The sequence below is a fragment of the Leuciscus leuciscus genome, assembly GCF_965113295.1.
Source record: "Leuciscus leuciscus genome assembly, chromosome: 6".
NCBI lineage: Eukaryota > Metazoa > Chordata > Actinopteri > Cypriniformes > Leuciscidae > Leuciscus > Leuciscus leuciscus.
Window position 1 is genome coordinate 18502670 of NC_138730.1, and position 20250 is coordinate 18522919.

Here is a 20250-nt window from a genome sequence, read left to right on the forward strand (position 1 = left end):
CGCTGAGCGAGCAGCAGGAACGACTGAGTTGTCGTCGAAAAAGATGGATAAAGCAAAAAAGCTGGCTGGGGCTAAAAAATAGAAAAAGAAAGAGGGAAAAGGAGATGGCATGTCAATTGATGCGACAGCAGCTAAATAAGTGGATGGTGAAAGGTAGGTGGGGGGAACTCACCACAGCTTTACCCAAAATCCTGTAAGAAACACTGGTATTGCTATGGCAATGCAGTTTGTTTATATATATATTTATTTTTATTCATCACTGTGGAGTATAGTTCAATTATATTAATAAATTACTTTATTTTTTAACTTATTTCATCTATTAAATCTCACTCGTTCCTACTCACTCATTACATGGCACACTTATTTATTTGTTGTTGTTTTTTTCAAAATTGTTGCTGCATACCCACCCCTGAGTCTCTCTCAGTAAAATGTATGTGTTAATGTAGGAGAGAGAGAGAGAGAGAGAGAGAGAGAGAGAGAGAGAGAGAGAGAGAGAGAGAGAGAGAGAGAGAACACACGCATGATATGAGTAGCCTATAGCAGATTTGGGGAGGGCCCATTCACTGGACCTTTTCAGGGGCCCAGTTATTTCTGTGGGCGGGCCTGTCGCGGAGGTATTGCTCCAAAAAAGGTATACCTCTTCCCGTCATGGCAATCTATCGCGCTGGTCGTGTTTGACCATTTGTTTGTCGGACGTAGCAACAGTAACTAAGGGGGCGGGGCTTGGCGAAACGCTAATGTTCCTTGGCAAATCGTTTTGGCTGAGGGCAAAGTGAAGTTTCATAACTTTATATATTAGCTATATAACTTTAACGTTGTAGCCTGCTGTATGTTTGACTGAATCGTTTACTTTATTTCTTGACTTAGCTTCTTATACCTTTTAAAAACTGAAATTTAACAAAAAGAGACAGGGTTGCGTCATTTTATGTAAGAATATTTTCAAATATATAAATTTACATTATTTATTATTGTTATTATAATAATATACCACTTGCGATTATCAATCTATTATAGTTATGCTGTTAAATTATTGTACTATTCTAGTAACTATTTAACTTATTATTTTTTATTGTCTAGCCTATATTCTGTAATTGATATTTCATATTCTATTGCTATTATTATAGTATTATACATAAACTATATGCTATTATCAATATATTATTATTATTATTATTATTATTATTATTATATTATAGTACTTATGATATTATATAATTATACTTTTCATTAGGCCTACTATTTTATTTGCTGTATACTATTTGTTTATTTTATTGACTAAACTATTTACTATTAGCCTACTTCTCACTTTATCTTATATTTACTATTTGCATTGCACTGTAGTTGTACCATACACACTAAAAAAAAATGGTTCTTCAGCGGTTCTTCAGGGGTTCTTTGCGGTGGTTAAGGTGCTATATAGCACCACTACCATTTAAAGAACCTGTTAAGCCCAGTTTGGTTCTTCAGCGGTTCTTTAGCGGTTCTTTGGGGTGGTTAAGGTGCTATATGGCACCTCTTATGGTTCTACATAGCACCATTTGACAAAGGTAGGTGCTATATGGCACTTAAAGTGGTTCCCCTATGATTACAAGCCAATGAACCACTTTTAGTGCTATTTAGCACCATTTTTGTTTAGAGTGTATCATATGTATTACCATAAAGGATCCATCAGTTATCTTTGTTATTGCTAAAATCGGGTCAATGACAGAATATGCTTTTTCCACAATAAGAAAACTTTATTTTATTTAATGTGAAAATTAAATTATATCTCAGTATGGGGGTGTTCACAATTCTTATCCAAGAATAAAAAGCCAAATACATGACAAGCCTGAGCTTCGGCCATTCCTTATTAATAAAAATATTTTATAGGTCTAACTATCGAGATTTTAAATAACTAGAGATGGAACTTTTTTGTACACCACATACAAACCACTGAAATCTGTTGATAAATGTAAATTTTTTTTGGTTTTTATCCAGAAAAACCGCAGCTCACCTGTTTACTTGCATTTGATTACAGACATTCTCTGTTACAGCGCAGTCTTGCCCTCCGCAAAATGGCGGACGCGTGCGCATCGCAGCAACGTTCCAAAGCGGCCAATAGGGCGTCTATGTATTTATTATGTGCTCCACAACGGATCAAGTCCAGACCGAACTTCCCCACCTAAAAATGTTGTGGGCGGGGCTAAGTTCGGCTGGCATCCAGGATTGTAAATTTTCAAAACTCTTAGTACTAATATCACAACAGATCATCAAAAGTGAACTTTTTTTCAAACATTTCAGCATATTTTCAATTGTGTTAGTACAAAACACAAAATCACAAAGTATCCTTTCCTTTTCAATACAGATAATATGCGTTTCATCTGTATCAATTATTCATTCACAGTATAACTGCCTTTCATAATGTAATCAATATCAAACTTTTGATTTGCATCTCTCTTATCATTCAGTAATACATTTGTCTACCATTTAATTCAACTTATCTTAATTTAACCAATTAATCATTTATTATGTCCATAGATTTTCAACTGGTCTGATTGTTTGTAAGTTACAAAGAATATGTTCAGGTACAACATTAAATCTGTGTACTGTGCAGCTTTTACTGTATGTGCCAGACATGCTATTTACAGTCCTGTACAGACTATCGATGTCAACTATTATTTGTAAAAGAATAACCAAATTATCATTTTAGAGGGCGATGGAGGTGGATGCTGCTGTGAATCATCACAAGTATATTTTTGTTGATGAGGCGGGTTTCAATCTGGCTAAAACCAGATGCCGTGGACCTTATTGGCCAAAGGGCAACCATCCAAGTGCCTGAACAGCGTGGAGGAAACATCTCAATGTGTGCGGTGTGGAAGGTGTATGATCGCCATCCCCATGAGCATGTCACCCTTCTTCAAGCCATGGATGCAATGATATAACTGAAGAGCAATGTCAAGCCTGGATTCGTCATGCTAGAAGGTTTTCCCCACGGTGCCTGAACAATGAGGACATGCACTGTGATGTTGATGAAAATGGATTGCCAAATGTTGAAGCTTGATGTTAATTCATATTTTGTGTATTTCAGATATTCATTTATAGTTTCTTTTCATTCTTTTTTTTCCCCACAATGCAACCACCGTAATGTTGTAAAATGTAAAATAAAATACTTTGGTAACGCTTTAGATTACAGCCCGTAAAGGACTGCGTTAATTAAAGCGATTTTAAAGTGTAACTTCGTTAATTATAGTGTACCTATAAAGTATTTGCATGTAAGTATAAGGGAACAATATGTAATAGTTTGGAGAATAAAGGGGTAACAACCAGGAGAATAACAAATTATTTATACTTGTAAGTATTATAGAACTAAGGGGTCCTGATTCCACTAATATACAACAATCTTGCATTTGGGAGCAATTTAGCAAGAACATTCACTGCGTACCTTTTTGTAATAATGTTTTTTTTTACATACATATCTATGCATTTATACAGTCATCTTTTTATCTGAAATATATCAATATTGGGGAAAGATACTCTTGTTTAATGTAGTGGTGCTTGTTACCCTCTTGTTCCACGTAGTTACAGGGTAAGTACAATAAAAATACTTACACACAATCTAATATCACTGACTCAGAAACTTTTATTTGTAAAACAACTTAATTCAAAACAGATTTACAACACTTCTTCTTTGTTTAAAAGTTCTCTTTTTAATCAACAATTCTTTTCAAGTCATGACAGAAAGTAGCACGTTTGGTCCCCACTTTTTTCTCTTGCTTGGCTTCTTCCTTTTGTTACTCTTCTTCTTTTTATTTATTTCCACTGAATCTGAAGAAGAAATCATGTCTCTTGCTATTGTGTATTATGTATTAAAAGAAAATGCAATACACCTAGAAATACGTCCTCACCATTTACTCATCTTTTACCCTCATGCCATCCAAGATGTAGACTTTCCTTCCTCAGATTAACACAAATTAAGGTTTTAAAATAAAATAAAAAATACATCTCTGGAAATACATATAATGTAAGCTCATGTGTTCCTAAAAGTTCAGCACATACTGCAATAACTGTAGTAATCCATACGACCCCAATGGATGGAGCAATGTCTTCTGAAGTGAAACTATAGGTGTTTGTAAGAAAAATGACAATATTTTAAACTTTTTCAACTGTAGACTATCGCTTCAGACCAACTGTAATAAGTTGTTTTTCAAATAAAGGTTTCCGAGTCAGTGATATTAGATTGTGTGTATGTATTTTTTATTGTACTTACCCTGTAATTACACAAAACAAGAGGGTAACAAGCAACACTTACCCTGTAATTACACGAAACAAGAGGGTAACAAGCACCACTTACCCTGTAAATACATGGAACAAGAGTATATTTCCCAGTATTTAATTTTTTTTGCAATAGTTAAATCTTTACTTGCCTTGAAACATGTAAGGCCAAACTTAAACATCTGCACTTTTGCTATAAAAAAACTTTTAAAAAAAACGTTATAAATGCATAGATATGTAAAATTTAAAAAGCCTATACAGTATGTATTGGTACACCATTATTTCCTAAATTGTAAAAAAGTACCTCTTAGTTTTTTTTTAAAGGTATAGCGGAGGATGTTTTACTTCCTGGTGGGTAGTCTAAACTATTGGTCCTCCTAATTGTCAATCATTCTGGTGAATCAATCAAACTTTTCAAAAAGTGGAGAGGGCGGGTCTTATCTAAAATTTGGAAAGATCCTCCGCTATACCTTTAAGTAATTTTTAATTCTCCTGGTTGTTACCCCTTTAGTCCCCAAACTTTAGATATTGTTCCCTTATACTTACATGCAAATACATTATAGGTATACTATAATTACTGAAAGTTACACTGTAAATTTGTTATAATTACGCAGTACTTTACGGGGTGTAATCTAAAGCGTTACCAATTTTTATGCTTATGTAAATTACTTTTGCTGTGTTCTTTTATCCTGTTGTATAAACTTTAAAGCTGCCGTCGGCAACATTTTTTTGATCATATTCAGTGTAATCGACACTATAATCCGACAGAACAACATAAATAAGGTGGTTTTAGAAAAAAACCCGAGCTTCTAACTCCACCTGGAGCGTGTTATTTGTTTTGCAAAAATCCAGCGCTCCCGCTTCATCGGGTCCAATCAGCGCAGGGGGGTGTGAGATCTGACTGTCAATCACAGGTCGTGCACACGCCACAGATCCCCCCTCACTCGCGCACGTTAATATCACATGCACACGCCACGCCTGAAGTTCGCCTGGAGATTGCATGAAGCGTGATGGCGGAGAGAAAATCTACTAACAAGCTTCCAATTCCTCCGGTTATTGCTATCTATGGCTAGATTAGCCAGGGCAGCCTACCTCCGAGTCCATGGTGTTGATAGATGCTGAAGAGACGGACGCGTTCACAGAAAATCAGGTACACACGCACAGTGACGCACTGACGAGCACGACCTCGATGGGAGGGTGCTCGCTGGTAGTGGGGAGGGGCATGAGAGTTGTAAACATTCAAAATTTTGGCTAATCGACCCAATCTGCCAGACTTGCCGACGGCAGCTTTAATGTAAAAATATGGCTAAAATATGCATACCCATAATAAAATATGGCTTTTGACAGTTTGTTTGAACCTAAGTGTAACATCCATTGTGATGTCTCTGTGTACAGTTCTACAGTAAAGTAACATTCATTCAGCACCAAGGGTGATTTTAAACCTGTACCTTGTATTATTTGCTACTGAATGAACTGATTGTTAAAAGTACTTAGTTGAAAGAAGATCTAACTGTTGTGTTTTGGTGATTAAACCAAATGTTCTCATTAAATATCACAATGATCTTGTGTTTTTTGAAACAATGATTATGTGAAATGAAAATATGTGCAACTACAATGAAAGCATGAGATCAGGTTTTGAAAGAATGACTATGTGTTAAGTGTGATCAGTTTAAAGTTTTGTACTAAAGAGTTTTGAACATGTACCCCTTACATGTAGCCTGGCAAGCCAGACCTACATCAAGATGTTAGGTCTGGCAACTCTCCATAGACACGGCTCAATCCGAGGGGCGGGATAAGCGGCTGTCTTTCAAATTCCCTCTGCACTCAATAGGACAGCGCTTCAACCAACCAGAGCGTTTTCCCAACAGCGGAGCTAGTTGATAGATTCAACTTTTGCCATATCTGGCCGGCAAAACTACGAACACATCTTCCTTTTTTTAAAGAATGACTTAAGTGCTGTTCTATGCTCTTTTCTCAAAGAAAAGTCCTCCAGAGTCGCGGACAAAGCCGATTCGAAAGATGTTCGCCAGCAGCAGCCGTCATTCTTTGTTTTCAAGTGGCAGGTAACCGTCGCAACTCTGTCGTCATTATGTTAAGCCCGCCCCGCCTACTCTATACACGACGTGATTGGCCTGACCCAATTTAGGTTTTTGCAGCTCGAAAGTCAATGGAGAGTTGCTAGACTGCCCTGGCTGCAAAATACATTTTGCTGCCGCTAGGGTGCGTCTAGATTTCTAGGCTACCTTACATGTGAAAATAGTACCAAATAAAAGCAATTTAAAAAAAAAAAAAGTGAGAAGAAAACAAAATTTATTTAACAATGCTTATAATTGTGTTAAATCAGGCTCTACTCAGGCATTCACATGTAGTGTGAATCAGTCTAGTGCGTCATAATACACGCTCAGGCTGACACGATTCGTGTGGCTGAGACGTCAAAGCAGAGGTTAACAGTGTATAAGCGCACATGCAAAGCCACATCCTTTCATCAGTTCACTCTGTTCGGTGATGTAGGTACTGATACCAAAACAGCACAAATGGAGGTCGCAAGATTTAGAAACGACAGCACATTTACATACGTTTCGAAACACGTAAGCAAAACATTCGAACCACAAATACACTATCTTTTTAGCTGTCTCATTCACAGATGCATATCTTAGACACAGAAATTGCACCTACTCTGGGAAAACCCAGAAATGGCAAAGTCACTTCTTAGGAGTAAATCAAGAAGGTACAGGAAGGAATTGATTGACATCTGTTTTAAACTATAATTAAGGGCTGTGAACTTCTGGATATAAGGCCTCGTGTTTGTTTTCCTTCACACTGTCTTACGCTAAAGTGAATCAGTGCATTCAGTCTTTTGAGAAACTCTATCTTTATGTAGCCCAAGTTATGACTCAAAAAATTATAATAACAGTATTTAGAGTCGACATTCAGTCACAACACGACATTCTGTCCAATTCCACACTAGACACAAGCAAAGGTTTGCAAAAATAGCATGACACATGTAGCATGTCACACTCTGAGTCGTCTTTTTTTTAAAACATAGGCCACAACCTATAATAAACCTATAATACATCCAAAATGTAAAAATATGCAATCTACTCCTCTAGATGTAAAGTTCTCATAAAGGTCACATATCAATCCACTATTGGTCACGTGTCTTCACATGACACAAATTGAGGAAACAGTTCACCTAACTTGAACTTTTCCTGTCTCCAGTATTCACATCAATGGAATGAAAAGTGAAGTGTGAGTGTGATCACCCCTTTAAAGGGGTCTTCAACATGGGGTCCTTAAAGGAGTATTCAGTAGTACCACAATGGTGTTAGACACTGCACTGCTATCTATCTTGTCTCTGAGTTTTATGTAATTTACAATGATGCTAGTGAGTTTTAGAGAGAACTCTATACAATAATTATTTCCTTAAGCTGTCCTTAAAAAAGAAACAACTTGCATGACTACTCAGGATTTTCTCATTCATCAAATCATCCCATCTTGTGTGTGCTAGTGACAAACAAGTCCTTTGAGCCAATTGATTGGTTAAATGATTCACTTTAGAAGGACTTGAAACGCCACACACTGGTGACACCTGCTGGTCAGAAACAAGCGATGGTGCAAATAAATACAATAGAACCCAGATACAAAATACACATTTTCTCTCTGTATTTGGTTCCCATATGAGAGATGGAGAAGCTGAGACAGGAATCTCTGTCCCGGCCAACACAGGAACCTCTGGAGCAGCTGTGGCAGGAACAGCTTTCACAGGAAACCTCTGGAGCGACCATAAGAGCAACTTCTAGGACCCTTATGACAGTTGACAGGGCATTTTGGGACTAGTGTTACCAAGGCTTACCAGCCCTGCAAGACGATAAGGAGTGGGGGGGTCAGTGAAACTTTGCAAACCATGAATGGTTAAGAATTTCATCCAGTTCAATCCGCCAGCTTGGGTTCTGCTGCAGGAGGGATCCAATCAGAAGGCAGCATTCTGTGCAGAACAATGGGAGAGCAGGCGAGATGAGAGACTTGAACCTTACACCTGCTGTCTTTGTAATAATCTGCAAGATTTGACTGTTCTAAACTGTAAGGTCAGAAATTCTTGGAAAATTCCAACCACTTGGCTAAGATGTTACTTTTCCCGCCCTTTATTTTTTGTTTGTTCTGTTTTGTACAGTTTAGAATCACAACTGGTCTTCTTTGTTGTGATGAATGCCATCTTACCATCTGACAAGCCAGGTTGAAACCATTTCCCCCGACCGATCACCAGCAGGTCGTTGGTTTCTGGATAGTGTCCACACACCATGACGAACAATAGCACTCCCAGCGACCACACAGTAGCAGGTTTCCCATGGTACCTGCCCTCCATTTTGTACTCAGGGGGAAGTACTTTCGTGTGCCTGAATGAAAGACATTTTGTCTGAAGGGTAAGCTTCCAACACAGTGGGATATAGTTGAACTCGTCACAAGAATTTAAGTCCTAAACTACAGGTTTGATGCATAATACATACCACAGAAGACGTCATAACCAGATTCTCTCATCAGATCCCCGCACCCGAAGTCAATAAGCTTGACTTCAAGGGTGTCTGAATTGATCAACAGGTTGTTCAGTTTAATGTCTCTGTGAAAAACCCCACGGCGACAGCACATGTCAGCGGCATAAGTTGCCTGCCACATGACAAGCCACGCTAAGTCCTCAGCGAGGGTTCCTCCAAAGCGATGGACATAATTCCCCAGATCTTGACATGGCGAGGGACATTCCAAGACCATGATGTATTGGTCAATCTGCTCCTGCCATTCCAGCATCTCAATAATGTGAGGAACTTTAGCATCCTGACTGACCAGGATTAAAAGGCCGACCTCTAATGGAAGGGGTGTGGGATGGCCAGGCTAGAGGAGAGATCATTTTTAGGACTGTTCGATGGAGCCGCTTTCTCAAATAAAGATTTAGACCACCTGTCTTGGACTAATTGTTTACAGTGAGAAACTGTGAAAAGAAGTAGTGTACTTACAATGTTGATGTGTCGCGTGTTCCTATTCTTTTTGGCAAATTTTATCGCCACCTGTTCACAACAAAAAATTGGTTACACGTGCACAAAATAGTGGACTTGAAATGGACAGAGTGACATCAAACAATTTGCTAGCTAAATATTATAAGTAAAATTACGATTACGATACCTCAAGGCCATCCTCTAAGCGTGTGCCTTCATAGACGGCGCCGAATCCTCCCTTCCCGAGCATTTTGCCAATTTCATATCGGTTTAAAATGTTCAGCTGATTTTCATGGGGAGGAAGATCAAGTCCGATAGACAGAGGCTCCGGATGACCATGATCCGCCACAGAAGAGACAATGTCCTGTAGAAGATTGGGATCTAAAGCGGGGAATATCAAATGATTCTTCAGTTAGGGGCATTTTTTGATTATGATTATTCTCATAACAAGGTTATTTGATTTACCTTCAATGCCTCTCTCATATAATGGCACAGCAGTTTGGTCCTGCACTTCCTCAGCCTGACCTGGGCTGCCTCTGCGGTCGAAGAAAAACAGAGAGGACTCCTCCTCAACACTATCAGTCCTCCTCCTCTTTCTCTCCGGCCTCTCTTCCTCCTCATCAACAGTAACGGGCTGATGGTCCTCCGCCACACTGCTGCTGGCTGTACTCTTATAGTACTTGTGCACCTGATTCCATTTTCTCTTCCAGCTGGTGGAACACTTGGATTCATCTGTGTGGAAATATTTTAACACATACAGGGTTTGAAATTAACACCTGCCAGTCCACCAAATGCATGTAAAAATGTCTTCATTTCAAGGTTAATTTATTTTCTTTTCATTTTTGGCTAGTAGAAGTTCTGAATGGCCGGTAACTTAAAAATTTTGTAGCCAAATTGGCCGGTGAGTGAAAAGGTTCATTTCAAACCCTGAACACATACGTTAATGGCTAGACAAAATTAGATGCTGTAGAGTTTTTGATGCGCAGAGCTCTAAATATGATTGATTTACCATCAGCGCTTCTTTCATACACTGGAGCAGCAGTTTGGGTAGTAACGGGCTGAGTGAGATAAAACTAATATGTATATATATGAATATATATATATATAAATTAAACAATTAACAATAAGTTATTAGTGAGATTTGCAACAATTTCCTAGCTAAACATTAAGTAAAATGCGTTAACTTACCTCAAAGACATCCTCCAAGCTTCTGTATCTTCCCTCACCAAACACTCTGAAGTCATACCGCTTCAAAATGTCATCTATTAAAAGATAAATATTTCAAGCACTGGCAGCAGTGTGTGTAAAGTTAAATGTTTAAAGTTATGGCAGTAAACTCACTCTCAAATGTCACGTCCACTTCGTTGTTGTCAACTGGACTGTCTGAGCTGTGGTGGACTTGAGCTGGAGGGGTTTGAACCTGCTGCTGGTTTTAAAGAGGAAGAATTTCAAGACCACTGAAAGTAGCCTGGTCAAAACTCTCTCTCTTCATCCTCTTTCTCTCCGGCATCTCATTTCCCTCACACCCAGTAACGGGCTGACGGCGGTCCTGCGCCGCATTGATGCTGGATGTTGAAGGTGAACCGGTAACGTTACTTTGATGGAAGTCGTACACCTGAGCGCTGCGAAAACTCAGTTTTCTCTTCAGTCCACTCATGATAAACGCTGTCAATTAACGTTAACCCGATATTAACAACTGCAGAATGAGCTATAGTAAACTAACTGCACTACTGTGAATTTTACTTTAAAAGTCTGTGCGCGAGACAATGTTTGTAACATTCACCTCACTGTGATATCATCGCTTTAAGACGCAGCCACAGATCTAGTTGTGTATCGGTTACTATAGTTATCCGGTTACTATAGTAACCTCAGTTCCCTGAGAGGCGGGAACGAGACATTACGTCCAGGTGACGTATATGGGAACTCCTCCCTTCTCCACTTTTGCTGAAGTCTTATAGGCTAACGCCAGCTGACGCGAAGCATGCAAATACTGACAAATACTTCTTTTTTTTTATTTACTTTTTTTTAATTATTATTGCATAACACATTTGTTACAATTTGCCGAAAAAAGTGGAGTGCGGCGCGACAGAAGTGTCGCACGGACAAGTGGATCAGTACCGTTAGAAGGTAGGTCAAGTCTTTCCAAGTCACAGGGCTCAAGTCGCGAGTCATTGTTGTCAAAGTTTAAGTCTAGTCGCAAGTCATCTTTGATTATATCAAGTCGAGTCGCAAGTCATCAAATTTGGGACTCGAGTCCAGTCATGCGACTCGAGTCCACACACCCCTGCTTTGTAATGCGTTCCATTGCACATGACAGTGAAGAAACCCTTCAGATGACTGTCCTTTGGAGGAAGTATCTGTAAGTGCATAAATAACTTGACTTAATTTGTACTCATGATCCTAGTATTTTCTGACTGCAATATGAGTGACAGGAGTCCAGAAAGGCCCAGAAGTGATACAGAGGGCGGTGTTGTGCTTTTCCTTTTTATTTTTGATGAATGAGACATGTATTGAGTTCATTGTTTTGAGGGCAAAGGGTGACATGCGTTCCCTATATAAACGGAGTCTTCAACACGAGTATTTTTCCCTGGAAAAAAAAGGGGAGAAATAGAACTTGATGAAGTTCTATCAGTGGCAAAGATGACTTACTGTTTAATTTTTTTCCCCAAAGAATAATTGAAATAAAACTCTCAAGGCACTAAGCACAGTTTTTTTTACCACTCGGTTTAGATACTCAATCAGGTAAGTATTATTTCTGTCTCTTTAAGCCTTAAGGGTTTCAAAATCAACTTCTTATAATGGAATATCGCACTTGTTAATCTCTGTAATCTTCCCGCTTATTCTCTCGCTTCTGCTGCTATTCTACTATGCCATTGTACAAGAGTGATTCTCTTAAAGGGGAAGCGTCAATACAATCTCTATAGGCATCCTTGATTTTTATTTGAATTTCCCTATAAACTCTCATTGAAATGTATACATTTTAAACTTATGAACTATAAAATGTTCATTATCTTTTATAATATTAATTATTGCATTTGTGTTTTAATTTTTAAACCATATTTTATGTTTTGAACCATATTTTATTATGTGTTACAAAGGGCTCGAGAAACTTTATGGTTTTAGTTAAAATTACAGAAACCATTTTGAATGATCACAACCTAACTGGTCAGGATTAACTAGTAGCAAAGTAGCTTGGTTTACAACCCATATTTCCATGGAAACATTCATTTTGTTATAGCTCTTCTACAAACAACACCTGCTCAGTGATGTAGATTGCACTTCTTTGCCAGATATCCTTTTTATCTGTTGTGCGCACACTTTTGAACACGCCTTTGTTGGACTGCAATGCAGAGATGTCACAGATTATGTACATACCCCAATCAACTGCGCCACCCATGCGCCTTCCACTCATCTGTGTCTTTCCTGACACCTTTCCTTGGTCTTTCAAAACCTGCTAAATGTGGAAACCTTTAACAGATCACCACCTGCAAACATAATAAGAAGAGATGAAATTAATAATAATATAATAATAATAATATACAGGTAAACAAAAGGGCTTCAATAGTACTCATATCTATACATAAAGGCATCAAATAATAAAAAAATTATTAACACTGAACAGGGAGAAAAATGCTTAGAGTGTCACAAACCCCCCTATTTCAGCAGTGGTTGGTTATCTCCGCAGTTGAGAATGACAACTCATGCTGGTAGACAAAGCTATAAATTTGCAATGTTTTCTCTGAATAATCAAATCCCATATGACATTATCTGCACAAAAAACAAGTAAATGGTTTTTAAGATCATAATATTGATTGTTCGGTGCCTCGTGAGAAGCACAAGAAAAGAAAAGAAAAAAAGAAAAAGCCCCACAGAGACTCAAATGAACCAGTAAAGTAAGTTTTTGAACTGAATGAACTGATTCAAATGTAAATTTAGGTTAATTAGTATTATCACTTCTTTTATTCAGTTACTTCCCATCACAGAATCAATTTATATAACTAACTCAAACAAGTACTATAGTTTTGATAAATGCACACAGAAGGACACATGGATTAATATCATGCTTAATATCTTCTAACACTTTATTTTTATGGGTCCACAACATACTGACAATCAGAAACTTTGCAAGTATATGTCAACTTATTCTACTAACCCTAAACCTACCCTAACAGTCTATTCTGAGAGTTAGTAGACATGTAGTTGCAAATTAATGGAATTAGTTGACATGTAGTTGACATGTAGTTGACATGTAGTTACAAAGTTACTTATAGTAAGTAGAAAGTCTAAAGTGGACTATCAAAATAAAGTGTAACCAGGTTGCACTTTTCTAAAAGCATTTATTATTAAGGGACACTGACAGGTGAAAGGCTACTGACCTTTGCTACTTCACTCTTTGTTCAGTGGCAGGCTGAAATTAATCCTGACTTACCAGTTGTTGGTTGAAAAGAAAGGTGTGAACGTCTAATGTCTGCTGGGCAAACACAACAAAAAGAACTTGGCAGCCACTTCATGTGCAACATCCATCCAGTAGTATAGTACATTTACCAGCTGAGGCAATTAATTCTTAATGGAGATTTAAAATTTTCCATCTTTCAATCTGTGGTGGCCACACAATTCAAAACACAAGAATGACCAACGCTTTCATTTGTGGGGGGGAAGAGAATTTTGTGAAGCCATTGAAGAGAATGGCTCTTTTTTTCTCAGTGTCGATTGCCATCTGATTGTTGTTAGTATTAGAAGTCAACCTACATCTCCGATTTGCCAGATTCATCATAACATGCTAATTGATCAATAATCACTGATGGAACTGAAAACATTTGAATTTGTACAGACATATTTTACTCATATTTGGTCTTTTCTCCCTTTTCTCTCTTTTGCTTGTGTCAACAGCAGCTACATACACCCCAAAGGCTCTTTTAAGATCCACATCACGAGAGCGTCTTTGGCTTTGTGAGTATATATTTTGACTGATTATCAGATACCTCTCAGTATTTGGGTTTAGATCAATCAAAAGCAACATCATGCATGTTAGTAATGTCTTAATGAAGACATTAAAGGGACAATTCTTAAAAAAATAAATGAATGAATAAATAAGTTAATTAATTAATTAATAGAATGGAATCCTGCATCTCTGATTTCCCAGTTTCATCATAACATATTAATTAATAATCACTGATGGAACTGAAAACATTTGAATCTGTACAGACATATCTCACTCATTTTTGGTCTTTTCTCCTTGTTTTTAACTGCTAGGCACATTCTTATAATTTTACTTTAGATATAGCTTCGATATTCACGATAGCATAATTTGCAGCATGCATACAACATTTGTAAAGTTGAGTACTTTAATGTTTATGAGTAATATATTATTATCATTTTTGTTTTTTCATGTAATAGTTTTTGCATCATCTTCCACTGTCTCCCCACCTCCTTCACATTTTTGTCTTGCCACATTCAGGGTAAGTAATATTGTTTATCTTCATGTTAAGGTGCTCTCAGTAATGTTTGTTTAAATAAACATGCATTCATATATTTAAGAAAACTATGTTATGTTTATATATTAAATATATTTTTATATAATATAAATTATATGGATATAAATTTATACATGTAAATATCTGTAGATATTTTCAAAATATATATACTGTATTTGTGTGTATTTATATATACATAATAAACATAGTACCACACACATACACACATATACATATATATATATATATATATATATATATATATATATATATATATATATATATATATATATATATAATTTTCAAACTAGTATACATTTAGTTTTTGTAGTCCAGGAAAAAAAGTCCAAAAAATTATTATCTTACTAAACAAGATTCTTGAGACAATCATCACCATTATAAAAAATAAATTTTTTTTTGCTGTTTCGCCATTGTTCTGTTCATCTCAGTAAATGAATGGTGGATGAAACACCCTTGATACCACCACCAGAATATCTGTTATAAAATGTCAAATCAGCATCACAGTTCCACACACAGTAAAATTTATTTTCCAGGAGGAAAGAGCATTATGGTATAACATTCTGACTTTTACTAGTAAGAAAGACATTTTAGATATCAGAAATTATATTGATATCAGAAATGCATTTTCAGTTATCAGAAATAACAGATGTAACATGTTGAAATTAGTGCTGTCAAAATTACCATGTTAATGCAGGCGATACATTTTTTCAGTTTAACACATACAAATTATTTGACACCGTTAACGCAGGGGCCACCCCTGCTAGGCTAGGGTTATGGCTAGGGTTGGCCACCCCGCTCATAACTGCTATTTTTTTTCTTGACAAGAAGTGCATTTATTCAGTCACAGAGCGTCTTTTCGAGCACATCAAACCAGAGATGTTTCAGACACGCGCTCCAGCTTCACTTCAGCGTCAGGCGTGAGTCAAACGAGCGTGGAAACGGTAGCCTACTGTACTCGGATTGCGTGCTCTTCAATTGCATGCACAAAGGCGACGGCGGGCACTGTACCTTGTATGGTTTAATATCAAAGTGAAGTGCAAAAAACACTCGTTACTCATGGTAAGTTAAGGATTGGTCTTGGTGTGGTCAAGAGTAGCACCTGGGCAGAGGTACAGTGGGTACGGAAAGTATTCAGATCCCCTTCAATTTTTCACTCTTTGTTATATTGCAGCCATTTGCTAAAATCATTTAAGTTCATTTTTTTCCCTCATTATTGTACACACAGCACCACATATTGACACAAAAACACAGAATTGTTGACATTTTTGCACATTTATTAAAAAAGAAAAACTGAAATATCACATGGTCATAAGTATTCAGACCCTTTGCTCAGTATTTAGTAGAAGCACCCTTTTGATCTAATAAAGCCATGAGTCTTTTTGGGAAAGATGCAACAAGTTTTTCACACCTGGATTTGGGTATCCTCTGCCATTCCTCCTTGCAGATCCTCTCCAGTTCTGTCAGGTTGGATGGTAAACGTTGGTGGACAGCCATTTTCAGGTCTCTCCAGAGATGCTCAATTGGGTTTAAGTCAGGGCTCTGGCTGGGCCATTCAAGAACAGTCACAGAGTTGTTGTGAAGCCACTCCTTCGTTATTTTAGCTGTGTGCTTAGGGTCATTGTCTTGTTGGAAGGTGAACCTTCGGCCCAGTCTGAGGTCCAGAGCACTCTGGAGAAGGTTTTCGTCCAGGATATCCCTGTACCCTGTACCGCATTCATCTTTCCCTCGACTGCAACCAGTCATTCTGTCCCTGCAGCTGAAAAACACCCCCACAGCATGATGCTGCCACCACCATGCTTCACTGTTGAGACTGTATTGGACAGGTGATGAGCAGTGCCTGGTTTTCTCCACACATACCGCTTAGAATTAAGGCCAAAAAGTTCTATCTTGGTCTCATCAGACCAGAGAATCTTATTTATCACCATCTTGGAGTCCTTCAGGTGTGCTTTCATGTGTCTTGCACTGAGGAGAGGCTTCCGTCGGGCCACTCTGCCATAAAGCCCCGACTGGTGGATGGCTGCAGTGATGGTTGACTTACTACAACTTTCTCCCATCTCCCGACTGCATCTCTGGAGCTCAGCCACAGTGATCTTTGGGTTCTTCTTTACCTCTCTCACCAAGGCTCTTTTCCCCCGATAGCTCAGTTTGGCCGGACGGCCAGCTCTAGGAAGGGTTCTGGTCGTCCCAAACGTATTCCATTTAAGGATTATGGAGGCCACTGTGCTCTTAGGAGCCTTTTTTTTGTAACCTTGGCCAGATCTGTGCCTTGCCACAATTCTGTCTCTGAGCTCTTCAGGCAGTTCCTTTGACCTCAGGCAGTTTGCTCTGACATGCACTGTGAGCTGTAAGGTCTTATATAGACAGGTGTGAGGCTTTCCTAATCAAGTCCAATCAGTATAATCAAACACAGCTGGACTCAAATGAAGGTGTAGAACCATCTCAAGGATGATCAGAAGAAATGGACAGCACCTGAGTTAAATATATGAGTGTCACAGCAAAGGGTCTGAATACTTAGGACCATGTGATATTTCAGTTTTTTTTTTTTTTATAAATGTGCAAAAATGTCAACAATTCTGTGTTTTTGTGTCAATATGGGGTGCTGTGTGTACAATAATGAGGAAAAAAATGAACTTAAATGATTTTAGCAAATGGCTGCAATATAACAAAGAGTGAAAAATTTAAGGGGGTCTGAATACTTTCCGTACCCACTGTACCTCCTCTAGTCCACTCAACTTCTTCTCCCATTCGTACCATGAGGTAAGCAGATCCTTAGGCAACCGTGGGTCGTCCCAGTCATGCTTCTTGTCCCACAGGCACTGTACCAGAATCTTAGCCCGGGTGGTGTAAGGGATAAGATAGCCAAGAGGATCATATTGGCTCACTAGCACTCGGTAGATCTGATGCATCTTTACTGGGGAAGAGTGCTCGATGCTTATAACGGAGAGTGTTAGACTGACAATGCCACTGCAATCCAAGCAAAGACTCGTGAAAGTCTTGTTGGCCTTGACTGAGCCAGAGGTCACAGGTACTGGATCTGGATTAAGTGGGGAGATGAGTAATCACAGACGGACAATTGCTGGCCCACTGCTGAAGCTTCAAGCCTCCAGTGGCTAGAAGTGCTTGAAGTCGATCAACTAGGTCTTTAGCCTCTTGGGGAAGCAATAATTGGCAACAAAAAATTATACTCCGTTACCTCTCTGAATTGGTCTCCCAGCTGACTGTGGTCCATCACGTGTCTCTGCAGGGCATACGTAGCACAGCATGGATTGCACGTGGTGCCAAAAGGGGAGCACCTGCCACTGGTACACATCAGAACGGTCTGCATACAAGATGCCTTTTGTCATCCTCACAAGACATGAGTTCTCCTTGGGTTCAGTCTCAGCACTGGTAGTCACAGCTCGCTCATTTAGGTCATGCAATATAAGCAGGTGTTTCCTGTTGCAGGTCTTGCACAGAGCCTTCAGCGTGCATCTGGATGCATGATGATTGCGGCCACACTGCCAACACCTGTTGTTATTGCGGATATATGCCTCTTTCTGTTCTTTAGACAGCTCCTTGAAGTTGGGGCATCCATTAAGGAAGTGACTAGAATTGTCACAATAAGGACAGTAGGCACGTGACTTCTCTCTGTACCTGACCGAGCTGGGCCTGTAGCGGGTACTCTGCAGTCACTGTCAGCAGTGGGCTTCACAGCACCCAGCAGGATGCTTGTAAATCTGCCTGCGGCTTGGTGTCATGACGACCTTCTCTTTTCCTGGTAGGTAAGGATGGAGCATACATGACTGATTTTGCGGTGTCATCTTGGACCTGATGCTCGTACTCTGACCAGTTAGCAAAGTCGAGAAGGGTAGGAACTCTGATCCTAGACGGGTGGACGTATCTCTTAAAGCTGATCTGGAGCTCATGGTGAAGCTTGCCTTGGAGCCTGGACACATGTGAACCACATTCTAATTCAGCTGCTCCTTCTGAACCCAACTGCTCCAACATACTCACTAATGAGTGCACTCGAAGAGGCACTTGAATGCCTTCACATAACCTGGTCCAGATGATCAGTACATAAAGCGCTCACTCGCATCTGCTGGTAGAAGGCTGAGTAGGTGTATGACCTCTGAAGTGGTGCGTGATGACCCTCAGCAGCATGTGGCGTCCTCTGTGAAATTGTAAGGTCCTCCATCTGTCTCGTCAGCTGCTCACACTGGGCAGTTCGGGATGGAGGAACTTCATCAGCATACACTGCAGAACTTCTCCGACTACAGACAGATGGTGGCACATGAGTGCGAGGGGCTGGTACTGGTGTCTCAAAGCTGGTGCTAAACTGCTGGAACGTGATCCAGCTCAAAGTGAAACTTTGTGTATAGTTGTATACAAGAATTTCTAAATCTGTAAAATTTTTCTACGCACTTTTTTTTATTTATGATGTTCTGTACATAATAAAGATAAAGATATTTTAACAAAGTACATTCCGGAATTTTTTTTGTTCTAAATATTTTAAGTTGGCATGAAAACAAAACTGATCATGTTTACTGTATTACAGCATGTTATACTAAATAAAAAATGGCTTCCGTTCTGCCTTTAATGAACTTTAACTTGATTTGACACATTAAAAATCTTGCAAATAGTTAATTTGGATTTATTAACTATTTATTTTGACTTTCATCTGAAAATTTTTAAGATGTATTATTTAGTATTGGCGGATTTGTGGGCAAGGTCAAATTAAATTTGGTGGGGGGAAAGTCAAAAAGTATTACATTTATTATAAAGTTGAAATATTTATTAGAATTCATAATAATAAATATTAGTTATTTAACTTATATCGATAATAGTAATTTCATTTAATTACATTTACATTTCAATTATTTTTATTATTTATCATTTATCATAAATCTGTATGATAATTGACCACAATGCCTTTTTTTTAAAAATTTCCAATGATTCAGTTTATTTCTCTTAATAATATAACAGATGGCACAACCAGATTCATTATTAACTATATCTAAAACCATTTAAAAAAAATATATATATATATATATATATATATATAAAAAAAACTTTGAAAAAAATCAGCTGGTTGCCAAGACCATTTTTATTTTTGTTTAGTTGAAGTACTACAATAATCAAAACATATTGAACAAATAAACTAAAACTTTTAAATATAAAACTACAGACATTCTTTAGACAAAACTAATTTAAAATGTAATTTTTTTTTTTTTAAACTACCTTCGTCAGTGTGCTTACTAATAATGACATAAACACAACCAAATACAAATTTAAAATATTAAAAAGGCTATTATAGTATGTCATTGATCCTAAAATTCCTCTGAATAAAACATCATCTTGTCCATGCTAAACTAATCTCTATACTGTATGTTACAATTTAGTTCCATGTACATTATTAATAAGGATTTCACCCTGGTACATGTCTTTTTTATTTTTCAATTTGGAAATGTAACCTGAAATGACACCAACAGTAAGATGGACAAAACACTCAAATATTAACGGATAAATGTTTGTTTAGACCC

The 20250-nt window shown here is 38.1% G+C and overlaps 2 protein-coding genes across 3 annotated transcripts; both read right to left on the minus strand.

The window, feature by feature from the left end:
- Window positions 1-5923: 5923 nt before the first annotated feature.
- Window positions 5924-11816, minus strand: LOC309501676 (serine/threonine-protein kinase pim-1-like). 2 transcript variants are annotated; one of them, XM_082173845.1, is made up of 6 exons: window positions 10578-11816; window positions 10425-10498; window positions 9424-9968; window positions 9258-9308; window positions 8757-9135; window positions 8413-8645 (listed from the first exon to the last, which is right to left on the minus strand). In XM_082173845.1, exons 3-6 carry the CDS (start codon window positions 9484-9486, stop codon window positions 8509-8511), a joined length of 630 nt encoding a protein of 209 aa, XP_082029971.1. In that variant the 5' UTR covers window positions 9487-9968; window positions 10425-10498; window positions 10578-11816; the 3' UTR covers window positions 8413-8508. The 2 variants fall into 2 exon arrangements, with proteins under 2 accessions (XP_082029972.1, XP_082029971.1); XM_082173846.1 differs by lacking the exons at window positions 10425-10498; window positions 10578-11816 and adding an exon at window positions 5924-8236 and having other exon boundaries at window positions 8470-8645; window positions 9424-10288.
- On the minus strand, window positions 11808-19530 carry LOC309501681 (uncharacterized protein). The gene is made up of 4 exons (XM_082173852.1): window positions 17925-19530; window positions 17446-17765; window positions 13613-13707; window positions 11808-12721 (listed from the first exon to the last, which is right to left on the minus strand). Exons 1-3 carry the CDS (start codon window positions 18073-18075, stop codon window positions 13651-13653), a joined length of 528 nt encoding a protein of 175 aa, XP_082029978.1. The 5' UTR covers window positions 18076-19530; the 3' UTR covers window positions 11808-12721; window positions 13613-13650.
- Between the last annotated feature and the right edge of the window lie 720 nt (window positions 19531-20250).

Bases quoted from the DNA above. Each gene is read 5' to 3' on its own strand.
- LOC309501681 (XM_082173852.1), bottom strand. From the start codon at position 18,075: ATGACAAAAGGCATCTTGTATGCAGACCGTTCTGATGTGTACCAGTGG. The intron at 17,766-17,924 runs GTAACGGAGTAT...CACTTAATCCAG, and splicing joins TGGGAGACCAATTCAGAGAG to ATCCAGTACCTGTGACCTCT. The intron at 13,708-17,445 runs GTACAGTGGGTA...GTGTTTGCCCAG, and splicing joins AGTTGAGTGGACTAGAGGAG to CAGACATTAGACGTTCACAC.
- LOC309501676 (XM_082173846.1), bottom strand. From the start codon at position 9,486: ATGCTCGGGAAGGGAGGATTCGGCGCCGTCTATGAAGGCACACGCTTA. The intron at 9,309-9,423 runs GTATCGTAATCG...TGTTGTGAACAG, and splicing joins GCTTAGAGGATGGCCTTGAG to GTGGCGATAAAATTTGCCAA. The intron at 8,646-8,756 runs GTATGTATTATG...TCTTTCATTCAG, and splicing joins TGGTTATGACGTCTTCTGTG to GCACACGAAAGTACTTCCCC.